At 44.8% G+C, this 12,481-nt stretch overlaps 1 protein-coding gene across 1 annotated transcript in view; it reads left to right on the top strand.

Moving 5' to 3' along the window:
- GPC4 (glypican 4) overlaps positions 1-8,062 on the top strand; it is a gene marked incomplete at its 5' end in the record, with an annotated part of 68,531 nt that extends 60,469 nt beyond the window's left edge. The window contains 5 exons of the mRNA XM_084212980.1: positions 1,382-1,512; positions 1,702-1,848; positions 2,248-2,384; positions 4,532-4,707; positions 5,534-8,062. Coding sequence (XP_084069106.1) covers positions 1,382-1,512; positions 1,702-1,848; positions 2,248-2,384; positions 4,532-4,707; positions 5,534-5,745 — 803 coding nt within the window. The 3' untranslated portion in view covers positions 5,746-8,062. The remainder of the gene's footprint in view (positions 1-1,381; positions 1,513-1,701; positions 1,849-2,247; positions 2,385-4,531; positions 4,708-5,533) is intronic.
- Positions 8,063-12,481: the final 4,419 nt, after the last annotated feature.

Genomic DNA, 12,481 nt, shown 5'->3' with positions numbered 1-12,481 from the left:
TTTGTGTTGTTTTGAATAATAATGATAGTAACTTTACATACTCAAATATCTTTGTTTTATATTTTTCATAATTTGTGGGGTTTTTAATGTAGTTTATTTAACGCGACTTGGGCACTCAGGCAGAGCTATTACTAAATTGTTCATTGTGTAGAGTTTCTTTATAGGGATTTAACAGATAGCCAGAGCCTACAGAAGTTTTCTGTTTGTGCAAAGTACCTTCTGCACTTAGGAGGAGGATGAATGTCATGAGAAAGATGAATAGACTGAGTGTGAAACGCCCATTTCTCGTTAATGGAAGGGACCAGGCGTATCTTAGGAGCAGGGAGGAGCTCCTTGGGGTCAGAGGGGCTGTTCTGTCCTTGTCACTCAGGCTAGGAAAAACTGAGGAATTACATGCAACTGGAAAAAGATGAGTTTGTGGCAGAGCATCATGAAGTGATGCAGGAGAGGAGAACAGCAAATGCTTTGGGGTTGAGGGACTGCAGTGAAAGCTAACGGTAAATTAAGGTTGTGATGGGTGAGAAGAGACAAGAGCTTAGTGCCAGGTGTATTCCTGGAGGCACCTTGTAGGGGAGAACCAGAGAGAGGGCTTAAATGCAGTGCAGGGTGAAAGCTTTAATGCCTGTAATAATTTCCCAGAGGAAGTAGTGGATGGTCCAGTAGCTGCTGTGTCTAATGATGCATTTGATGAGGACGTGCATGTCGGCACAGGAGGAGTGACCTGGTGTTGGCTGAGAGACTTTCCATCTCCCCTTGCTTAGAGATGTGCCAAATACATCCTGAGTGCACAGCATTCTCCCTGCTCTCACACAGACTCCCTTCCTTGTGCAGATTGTCCATGGTGTGCTAGGAGTTGCAATCCCTTGGCTTCTCCAGGCAGGAAAAAGCCTGTAGCTCTCCATAAAGGAAAGATGGTATCAAAGATTGTCTTGGACCCTTGCATGTTGGTGCCTTGTGCTCAAGACCAGCATGAGGAAGCTGATGGCTTTGAAAGCAGTCTTGAAAAACAAATGACACAAGGCAACCTTTAATAAATGAGCATGGAAAGGAGAGTGTTAGTAATGCTTGTTCTGATGGGAGGAGCTGATTACAGGCTGCTGTTGGCAGGCTGTGATGGCTTTTGATGTACATGAGCCTGTGCTTTGGTGCTGGCAGCCTCCAAGTGCCCGGTGAAGGTGTAGGCTCTGGGAACCGAGCAAAATGTTTCCTGGGGATGTGTGCTGGTCAGAGGTGACACTGCAGTGGTTGATGTCCATATGCTCAAACTGTTAGCCTTCTTAACTCTTATTCCTGAGGCTCCTCCATTAAAAACCTTTGCTTTTCTCTCTGTGTGGTAGATACTCCTCTATTAAAAACCTTTGGTTTTCTCTCTCTGTGTTAGATTCAATGCTGCTGGTAGCAGAGAGGCTGGAGGGACCTTTCAACATTGAGTCTGTCATGGACCCCATTGATGTGAAAATTTCAGATGCGATCATGAACATGCAGGAGAACAGCATGCAGGTGTCTCAGAAGGTAAATTGGCCAAGAGGACACTTGGGATTTTTTTATTTAATGTGTTTTATTTCCCTGTTTTTTCTTGAATGCCTTTTCAAGTATCTATAAAGCTAATATATTATTTTGGGCGGGGGCTGCGTTGAAGCCTGGGAAAGGGAGGCTCTTGTGACCTCTTACTCCATAAAATCCTTTCCTTCTCTCACACAGGTTTTCCAGGGATGTGGCCAGCCAAAAACACTTGCCCAAGGCCGGACTGCTCGCTCTGTCTCTGAAGGGGGTTTCACTGCTCGTTTCAGGCCCTACAACCCAGAGGAGCGACCCACAACAGCTGCTGGCACGAGCCTGGACCGACTGGTGAGTGCCTGGTCCTGCTGGTGCCACACAGGTGCTCCATACTCGGGTACCACAGTGTATAATTCACCATTTTTAATTGATAGGCTTTCTTAATATTCCGTGGCTGTCTTAAAACTCTCAAAGGGGTGTAATCTGCCCATAGCTCTAGACATTAATTACCTCAGCACTTCTATGTCAGAGAACTGCCTGTGTTAAAAGCTTGGCTTATGAATAATATGTGTTTGAGAAGCAGTGTTTAATTTTGTATTAAAAAAGTAAATCAACCATCAAAATTCACAGCCTGAAGATCTGGCCTGTACATGTCTGTTGTGATGAAAAAAACCTTCTCAACTTTACTTTTACTGAGCGTTTGGTATTCTGGATTATGTCTTGTGTTCCTTTTTTTATTTTATTTAATAGGTTACTGATGTGAAAGAGAAGCTGAAACAAGCCAAAAAATTTTGGTCATCTCTCCCTGGCAACATTTGCAATGATGAAAAGATGTCTGTAGGCACTGTCAATGAGAATGAGTGCTGGAATGGAAGCGCCAAGAGCAGGTTTGGTGATGCTGCTGCCCTGGTTAACCCTTTCCCTCTCACCCCAGACTTTTCCTGTGTCCTGATCCCTCTCCCTGAGCCCTTTTCTCCTACAGGAGTGATCCCAGCTCACCCAAGACAGGCTGCTGCCATTACCCTTTCTGTTTTTGTAGATAGGAGAGCTGGAATGTAGCACCAAAGTGTTGTCCAAGCTCTACATGAGGGTTTCTTTTAGAGGAGGGAGCAGAGTGTGGATACCCAAATAGGTCATGTCTCCTTGGAGTTAAGCCCCTTACTAGTTGTTCATGGAACTGGGGAGATCTGTATAAAATCCTGTATCCCAGCCACAGAGCTTGTGTTGTCTCACTGTGCTGTTGCCCCAGTGCCCCCAGTTGGTGTTTCCACCAGGAACTGGTTTTTTTTTGTTGAGCAAGGGCAGGGGTGGTGGAGGGTGGAGACCTTCTCCAGTGCTGAGGTCAGTGGCACAAGGGGGCCAGTGGTTTCATTCACACTTTCTATGGAAAAAAGAGTTGCAAAACTTTTTTTTGCTTGTAAGGAAGAAATTGCCAACACATGAGTAAGCCAGAGTTTTTCTGTCATATGGTTTATGTAACTGTTTAACTTTTATTTTGGAAATAAAAGTTTCTCTTTTTTTTTTGCTGTTTGCTTACTGAGGAAATAAGCACAATCCAAGATGTTCCATTAAAAAAAAAAAAGGCAAAAAACCAGTTGTCTGGGGTTTTCCAGCAGTTTTTCTAAGTAAAAGCAGGTTCTGCCCTTGGTAGTTTTGGGATACAGCACTAAGCCAGACCTCATAACTTTTGCACTGTTTTGTGTGTGCCTAAAACTCTGCCACGCTTTGCTAGGGCAATGTTTTGGGCATATGTAACAAGAAGTGCCTCCTGAAATCTTGTTTATCAGCAGCTTCTAGGGGATTTTCATAGCAGATACCCCCAGTGTGTGTAGGGGCACCAGTATCCAGGGGAGATGGAGACTTGGCAGCACTTGGCAAGGAGACAGGGCAGGCTGGATATCCTCTGTGGGTTGGGCAAAATAATTTGCTTTACTGTTTTCCACGACTCCAATAAGGTAGAAGTTTGGTAGTCTTCCAGACTTTGGTCTCAGACTTCTTTGAAACATGTAATATTGGTCACAAATAATTAATAACAAAACTGTCACCACCAATTATCATTGTCATTGTCACTCCCATATACAGGACAGGGTTTGAGCATGCTTTTCACAGTATGATAACATCCTGGTGTCCAGGATCAGTAGACTGTGCTAAAAGCTTTTCTCTCTCTTGTGATACTGATGTTGGCATCATAACTAAGAAAAGTAATGTTTTCTTCTGTTAAACTGATCTTTCTAGCAAGTCAGGTAATTGGAGGAAAGGGGAATGTGTCCAATCCCTGCTGTATAAGATGATACTCCAAATACCCATGTCAGGAAATATATTCTGTTGGGTTTTGTTGTCCAGCCTCTCTTTTAAACCAGGAGGCTGTACATGTGTTCAGACCTGAGCATGTTCACCTTCTGGAGCTGAGCATCTTGGCTCTCCCCTTCTCTGATGTATGGGGCTGCAGGATCTCATCTTCAGCATCACAGATGTTTCTCCGGCTGGGGTTATTAGGGAAATTGCATCTCATGTCTGCGTGGTGAGAAGCACACATTTAATATCCCAGCTTGATGGTTAAGGTCCATTGCTAAAGTCAGAATGACACTCCTACCTCCAACAGTTACCATAGGTTTCTGTGGGATAACTATGGTCTTGAAGGTTGTGTTCTCAAAAGTGTCATCTGACTGGCATCAAGGCATCTCAGCACCTTGTATTGCTCTGCAGCCTGCAATGAGCTGATTTATGCTGTTGAAAGCCATTATTAATATAAAGCCAGAACTTCCTTTCCTTTTCAAGTTGGGGAGAAAATTGTCATTCCCCTGCCCATGTGGCACAGTGTAAATGAAAACAGTGCTTCATTCCACATGCAGAGATTGCAGGGAAGGGAGATGGGGTAAGAAGGGCTGTGTGAGGTGTAGTATGTGGAAGGATGCTGTTGGGCTCAGAATGTCACCCAGACTGAAAGTAGGGATGGCATCGCAGAGTTCCCATGGTGTCATGGGGACCCTGCCGAGCTGCAGCTCTGGTACCAGCAGGAATGGTTTCTTTTCAGGTACGACTTTGCAGTGACTGGAAATGGTTTAGCAAGTCAAGTGAATAACCCAGAGGTTGAAGTGGACATTACCAAGCCAGACATGGTGATTCGCCGACAAATCATGGCTCTGCGGGTGATGACCAACAAGCTGAAGAATGCCTACAGTGGGAACGATGTCGACTTCATTGACATAAGTATGTTTGCTGTTGTTTGCCTTTTGCTTTTTCTTTTTTCCTTTTAATTGGATTTCATGCTAACACGGGTAGCTGGTTAAGCTTCAGCTGTGGGTAAGCGTGAGGAGGGTGGGAACCGGCCTCTGACAGGCTGTGTGAGGAGGGGTGTTCCCACAAAGCCATAGAATTCTTTGGGTTAGAAGGGACCTTTAAAAGTCATCATTGCATCACCCTGCAGTGAGCTGGGACATCATCTACTGCATCAGGCTGCTCAGAGCCCCATCCAACCAGCCTGACCTTGAGTCTTTCCAGAGATGGGGAATCTACCACCTCTCTGAGGAGCCTGTGCCATTGTGTTTCACCACCTTCATCATAAAACCATTTGTTCCTTATATCAAATCTAAATCTACTTTCTTTTAGTTTAAAACCATTACCCCTTGTCTTAATGCAACAATCCCAGCTCTCTCAGTCTGTCCTCATAGAAAAGGTGTTCCAGCCTCTGAGTATTTCTGTGTCCTCCTCTGGACTCCCTCCAGCAGACCCTTCCTATGCTGCAGGCCCCAGAGTGGATGCAGAACTCCATGTGAGGTCTCATAAGTGGAGTAAAGGGGGTGAATCCCCTCCCTCAACCTTCTGCTCACAGTGCTTTGGGTGCAGCCCAGGATGGGGTTGACTTTCTGGGCTGCACCCAACACCCAGACATGATGACTGCACACAGAAATCACATCAACCAGGGGAGGGACCCACGCTTCCCTCTCACAAACACCAGAACAGGCACGCTTTCCTTTTGCCCCTGCTGCCTTGTGCGGGCAGCAGAGGAGCACAGCGGGTGTGTTTGTCTCCCCAGGCGAGGAGAGCAGCGGGGAGGAGAGCGGCAGCGGCTGCGAGCTCCAGCAGTGCTCCCCAGAGTTCGAGTTCAACGCCACCGAGGTCACCGGCAGCTCCAACAAGAGCGACAAGACCGTGAACACTTCTGCTGCTGCCACCAGAAGCAGTCTATCACAAGCAGCCTTGCTCCTTAGCATTTTGTTCTTGGCCCTGCAAAGACAATGGAGATAATTGTGCAGCATAGGGGGAGGGGAAAAGACTTTTATTATCGAAGGTAGAAGGCACCTGCTTTCACTTTTATACCATCTAGAGACTTTGCTTTTTAAGTTAATGGACAACAGTGTACAGTTTTTACTATGTTGCCACTGGTTTTAAGATACTGATTTATTTTTTTTTTCCCTTGCTACCCTGGGAATAACAGGAATGGGAAGTACCAGTCTATCCCATTCACCAAGAGTCCATGTTAGAGGTGGATAACAAAAATGTATATACAAGCCTGTAGTTAGCTCTGCATTTGTGTCTTTATCACTTCTTCTTTTTTTTTTTTTTCTTTTACTGTATTTCTTACAAAAACAAAAACCCCAGGGTCTTCTCTTGGCCTGTAACAAGTATGTGTTTCTGAAATGAGAAATATCTGTACAGATGCAGGTTTTATTTATCATGTTATCTTATGAGGAAAAAATAATTGCCCAACAAGCAGAAAATGTTTCATGTAGTTAACTTCCCATTTATCCACATTATGTTAGTTGCCTTATCTGGAGAGAAGTGGAAGTCATTTGTCTTTATTATGCAGTAAAACAGAAGGTGAAGGCAGAACTGGTCATCGTGCCAAGGGCCCCGTTTGCTTAGGGCATCCATGCCAGGAGCAGGTTGTGCTTGCTTTACAGGAGGTTTGGTTAAATTGGAAGGGACTACAGAGAATTCCCATTCTGCAGACGCTGAGAAGAGTTGTCCTTTGTTCCCCGGGATCCTTGCAATCAGCTGTAACTCCTGTGGGTCAGTCCCCAACGTGCATCCCCTGTGGGAATGAGGCATTAAACTTGTTCAGTTGGAAACAACTCGTGGTCTCACAGCTCCAAATGCCAACATGTGTCTTGTCTGCACGTTTGTTAGCTGAATGCTGGATTGATTTTTTAATGGTCTCGGTGCTGGTTCTAAGGAATCCTCTGTGGGAGGGCAGGTGGGGAGGGGTTGGGTTTGTTTTTTCAAGAGTTTTGTTTCCTCTCTGACGGGGGCAAAAGAGAAGGAGCAGGCACTGTTGCAGGTACATGGAAGCAGGATCTGGCAGGGCTGAAGATGCCTCATGTTGGGTGTGTTTGGTCTCCTGGGATCTGATACCCAGCGCCTGTAGCTTTTCAACACTACCTGAGACACCTCCCTCTCTCTACCTGTGCTGTTGGAGTTGGAACAATGTTGTGGTGAACAGCAACTCACGAATAAAAGAAATGTATATTTTTAAGAAAAGAGATTAAGTAGTTTTTAAAAGAGTTTAGTAAAAGCAACGTCTTTGGAAAGACTCAAAATTATTCTGCACGTCTCTTCCTGCTTTGGATAGCCTTTAGGTCTGGCTGGATGCCTGGATCTGGGCAGGAGAGCAATTCTGAGAGAAAAGGTTTGCTCTATATCCACCCTTGTGTCATAAAGGATAATTTTCTATTTTTATATTGAAGCATTAATTACTTGTTAGCTCAGGGTCAGCGTTATACTCAACTTTATTTTCACACCAAATTTCTGCAAAGCTATAAAGACAGAGTATTCTTGGCTGGTATAAATAATCCTGGAGGCTTAATTTTACTAGAAGTAGCCAGTTATTTATTAAAACATGATGTTAGTAGAGTTAGGGATATTCTGGTTAGGTTATTTTTCTTTAGAAAATAAATCATGGAACCATAAAATTGAAAAATTATAAATTTATGTGTGGGAAAAAATGGATTGTAAATAGCTAAGTTGCCTTGTGAGGAATTGGAAAATGTGCTGATACTTAGAAACTACCTCAGTTCTGAGGAATTTCCTTTCTAGCTTTGAGTGCTATTGCTTTTACTTGGTAGAAGTGAATCTGGTCTCCAATATGTAGCTGAAAGAGTTATCCCTATAGACCTTGTTAGATTGTTTTTAATTTAGAGGGTTGAACTACATCCAGCTGTTTTCTTTCAGCAAAGTTTCCTAACAAAGAGAATTTCTGAATTAAATATTGCTGATGGTTTCCATGACTTTTCCTGATTTGTTTGGTTTCATGGCATTTTCTGATTGCCCTTTAATTATTTAAATGGTTCTAGCCATTTGAATTTTAATCCCGAAATAAACAAACCTTAGATGCACTACCATTGTAAATATATCGCAGTAGGGTCTGACTGGATAACCCTTCTGGCTCATACCCAGCTGGCAGGCCAGCAGAGTTAAATGAAGAAAAAAAAAGGATAAAAAAATAAAACTTCTTCAGAGCTCTGAGATTGGTGGAACAAAAGCCCTTGTGTTCGGAGCTGCTGCCTGCTCCAGCATCTCCCTTCTTGGCCTAAGTGTTCATACGTAAGAAAGTTGCTTGTAAATTCTCCTGGTTTTGAGCGTTTCTGCTCAGAAAACAAAAACACTTCTGAATTTATATTTATCATTTTACAACTAATTGCTCACTAATTATTATTCCTTAGTTTGGTACACGCCACCGATGCAGAGACCTCCCGTCAGTTTTAAGCGTGTCCAGTTGATTTTGTTAATACCACAAGAGACTTCCAGTATATAAAGGACAGATTTGTCACCTGGGGCTGCAGGAAACAAGAGTAAACATCAATGTAGGATGATCAGAAGTTGTGTTCCTGCTTTTATTTTGTGTTTGTGTGTGAAGTTGGCTCTCTGACATGAGCTTGTAAACTAAACCATACGGGTAGGGATGAGACATGCTGCTCACTTCAGGGAAGGCATGTGCTCCCTTCTTTCACATTTTTCTTTTTTTCCATATATAACCAGTGCCATTATGAGCATGATTTAAAGAAAAATTCCCATATATAGAATTAATTATTAAAGTTAATGGAGCTGGTAAGTGCACTTCAAATGCAAAATGAAGCAGAAAGGTGGTGTCCTTGGCAGTGTGGGAGGTGCTGTCTCCCAAAGCACTGGAATGAAAAAATCCAGCTCTTAATAGGACTTGTTTTAACAGCTCAGTGCCTGTCCTGAAATGTCTTCACAGGTGACGTGTGGAGGGGGGAAAAGGAGAGCATGTAATGGGACTGTGATCAGAGTCTCTCATTCAGTGCTGTTTTGGTGCCCCCCTAAGCCAGGACGAATGGCCAGAGGAGTCTTTCACACTCCAGGGCAGGGTCCTGCTCCTCTTCTCCTGGCTGAGCCAGCGTGGGTTTGTCCTCACAGGCAAGGTGGTGTATTCTGGAGAGTGCAACCTCTCAGAACAGTGGTCATTTCTTGGACAGATGGTGCAATTGTTCCCATCACCATCCTGTAATTGCTTTGATGCCTTGCTGAACCAGGCAAGCCCTCTGGCTTGGTCCTGGCTCCTTCCTCATTGCAGCATCTGGTGTTGGAAATCTCAGAGCATGGCACATAAAAATCCCTTCTATCTGTTTGGATGCTTTTACTGACCATGTGTCCTACAATAGTTGCCAGCCCTGCTTGTTACCTTTCTCACAATGTCACCCTCTTCCCTCCTGTGTGCAGCCCATGTAACCAGATCAGTGGCAGCTGCTGCTTGTGCCCTTCACTTGCCAGCACAAAACCACAGCATTTTCTCTTGTCCCTGGGGAAGCCCATGCCACATCTCCACAGCCTGGAGGGGCAAACACCCAGGTCTTGCCAGTGCAGACAAGCCTGGAGCATCCTGGGGACCCTGAGGACCAAGGACTGGGGGGATGTGAGTAAGCTGGTGGGCATTGCTGCTGCAGGAAATCAGCCTGGATAAATCAATCTACTTATTGGAGGAAAACTACTCATGCTTTTGGGTTTTTTTTAATGCTGATGGCTTTCTTTTTCCATGTAAGCTCGACTGGGATAAGTGCAGTGTCTCTGCCAGATGTGATGGCAGGGGACACCTGCCTGCAGTGGTTCATAAGCCAGCACTGCAGTTCTGGCAGGCTGGCAGGAGGATTGCCTGACCTCTGCTGCTTCTCTTCCTCAGAATGTTCTCTAGGACTGGTGGTAATTTAAAAATAAATTAAAATGTGTAGAACGGGGTGAAAATTGATGCAGAAACACTGCAATCCTGATCCCAAATGGTGAAGTGTCCTGTGCTTCATGGCATCTCTCAGATTGCTGGGATTTAATGGTTTAAGATATTTGGATGACGCAGGTTGGTAGAGATGATGCAAAAGTGGTGGGTTTAGGACCACCTGAGTCTGAACTAACCCTAGTAATAGTTTTAATTCCTTGATAATGCTGTTTCGGGAATCAGGTTTTCTGGGTTTGTTTTGCTTTTCTTGTTGCTTAATCCTCTGCTGTGGTTTGTTTGATTGCTTGTAGCAGTGTAAATTGCCTGGGAAGACACAGCTCTTTATGGGCTTGCTGTAATGCTAGGTTAAGTGTGCTCAAATTGCTGTAATTTGTATCTAATGGATTACATGGATTGAGAGCCCTTTTATAACTGTTGGAGCAAGGAGGGCTGCCAGCCCTGGGAGGAAGGGAAGGCATCCTGGGCACAGCCAGTCCCTTTGTCCTTCTGCTCTGGGAGAACTGTCCCTTTCATGATCCCAGGGGCTGGACAGCCTGGCACAGCTGAGGACCCAGCTGGCTGCAGGAGGAGCAGGCAGCTGTGGCAAAGAGGCGTTTGCTAAACCCAGAAGGTTTTGGGGGATGCTGATGGAAGTCCTGGTGTGATGTTGCCTTCCTCTGGTTACTGGTTATCCCTGTGCTGTTGGGTGGGTAGCTGCTGGGGATGTTTTTCCTCCCTGGACCTGCTCTGCCTTGACCAAAAGGAAACCCTTTTGTCTTTTAGCCTGCTCACTGCAATTTGGCCCTGTGGTTCCTTGCTGCCCTTTGCTCTTTGTGGTGGTTCCTTTTGTGCATTCCCTGTGTCCCAGCTGGAGCAGAGTGGGATCTCACCCATGGGCCTTGGTGGTCTCCCTTGCAAGCCATCTGCCCTCAGCACCAGCCAGAGACTGCTGCAACTGCTAAAACAGAAGTTTTGATTTTAAAACCAGCTCTTACTTGCACCAACAAATCTACTCCACTTGTTAGTCATTGACATGGTTAAGTAGTGGACCTGGCACTTCCTGGGTTAAGGGGTGGACTTAATATTCTTAGAGGTCTTTCCCAGTCCTAATGAGTCTGTGGTTCATTTCAATAGCCAGGTACTGTCTGTCTCCCTGATGGTTTCACAGGAGCTGAGTGGGAGCAGCTCCATCCCTATCTCAGAATCTGGGGGGCCTGTGCCCCTCATTCATGTATTGCAGCAATGCAATGCCCCACAGAGCTGCTCATCTCCCCAGCTGTCCTGCCACACTGTCTCCCTCTATGGGCATCATTAATTTGTGTAATCCCATGCAAATCAATATGCTAAACCCCTCATTAATTGGGTTACTGATTTATACTAATGAGACTTAAAATCTTGGAGAAGTTTGAAGGTATTTGTTTCTCCTCTGACAAGCTATTGTCAGCCCCACAATGGCTGGCCCTTGGCTGGGCTGGTAATTGCCTTGTGACTGTATTTTCATCAACATAATGGCAAGGATGTTAGCAGGAGCTAAGACATCTTTTAGTCTGAACGGGAGAATTCAGGATTAGCAAGGTGGAATGCGTTTGCCAGCAGTTCCTGGCAGCCCTGTTGTGTAGGGTGGCTTCTCTTCACCTATAACTCGGCTCTGTTGGTTGTTTCCATTATTAACCTGCTTTTCTTCAGAGCTTAATAAGCTCAGCCATAAAAATCAGGCCTGCCTGAAAACTTGGCACGGCAGGAATTGGCCAGACTTTTATTTTTTCTGGTGGGAAGAACTGATGATTATTTTTAGAAGAAATTGTTTCGTCTGTGAGGTTTAATGGGTTGAAATGCTGTTTTGGCATTCACAAGCCTTCAGACCAGCTTTGTTGAAAACCCCATTTAGCATCACCAGTAACACAGTAATGCCGAGGATCCCTGGGGACAGGCAACTGAAACAATAGCCGGAATGGTACATTTTTAAAGCTAATTGTTGTACATGTTCAGCCATTTCCCCCATGCCACTGCCACACACCACTTGCTGTCTTGTGCAAGATGCAGATCTGAGGACAATTAAGTCCACAAGAGGCATTTCACTGACGTTTACAGGAGGTGCATCTGCATTTCCAGGGACTCTTTAATGAAAGCAAGGTCACATATCCACTGGGTTCCTTCAGCAGAAAGACAATTCTGATTAAACCAAGAGTTGTCTTTTTTTTTTAATGGCTGCATTTATTTGCATCTCCATAACAGAGTGTGTTTGTATTGGAGCTGGTATGTGCAATCCTGAGTATGTAATTTCCTGTATGGCTGGGCTCAATGTGTGTTCACACCACCTCTCTGATTTTGGGTGAGCAGCCACCATGCCTTATTTGCAGGTGAGGAGCTGGGCACCCTAATAAATGGATAGTGGAGAAAGAGAGTGACTCTCACTGAAGAGTCCTAAGTGACTTTGTTGTTTGCTCTGAATTTCCTGTGCACTAACATAGGCCATGCTGCCTTCCAGGAGGGTGCTTCAGGTAAAATGCCTCCCAGAATGAGACAAGGTGATGACTTCTGAGTGGCTCCGGGGCCTGACATGTTTTGGGGCAAGTGGAGACTTTGCCTGGTGTGTCACAACCTCGTTTTTGTCGTAGAAAAAAAAATACAAATTTGAGGGAAAAAACCCTAAACCATGATCACTCTTTATTCATTGTTAAATTCTTTGGATGGTTGTGCATTCAAAAGCATTTAAGTGTTGAGCAGGAATTTGTGCTACATAACAGGGGTGGGATTTTCAGTTTTGAGCAGGAAGAGTTGGGGGTCAGTGTTCATGTGGGCGAGTGAGGGCTCCCA

This window comes from Fringilla coelebs, assembly GCF_963513975.1.
Source record: "Fringilla coelebs genome assembly, chromosome: 11".
NCBI lineage: Eukaryota > Metazoa > Chordata > Aves > Passeriformes > Fringillidae > Fringilla > Fringilla coelebs.
This window is presented reverse-complemented; position numbering and strand designations above follow the sequence as displayed.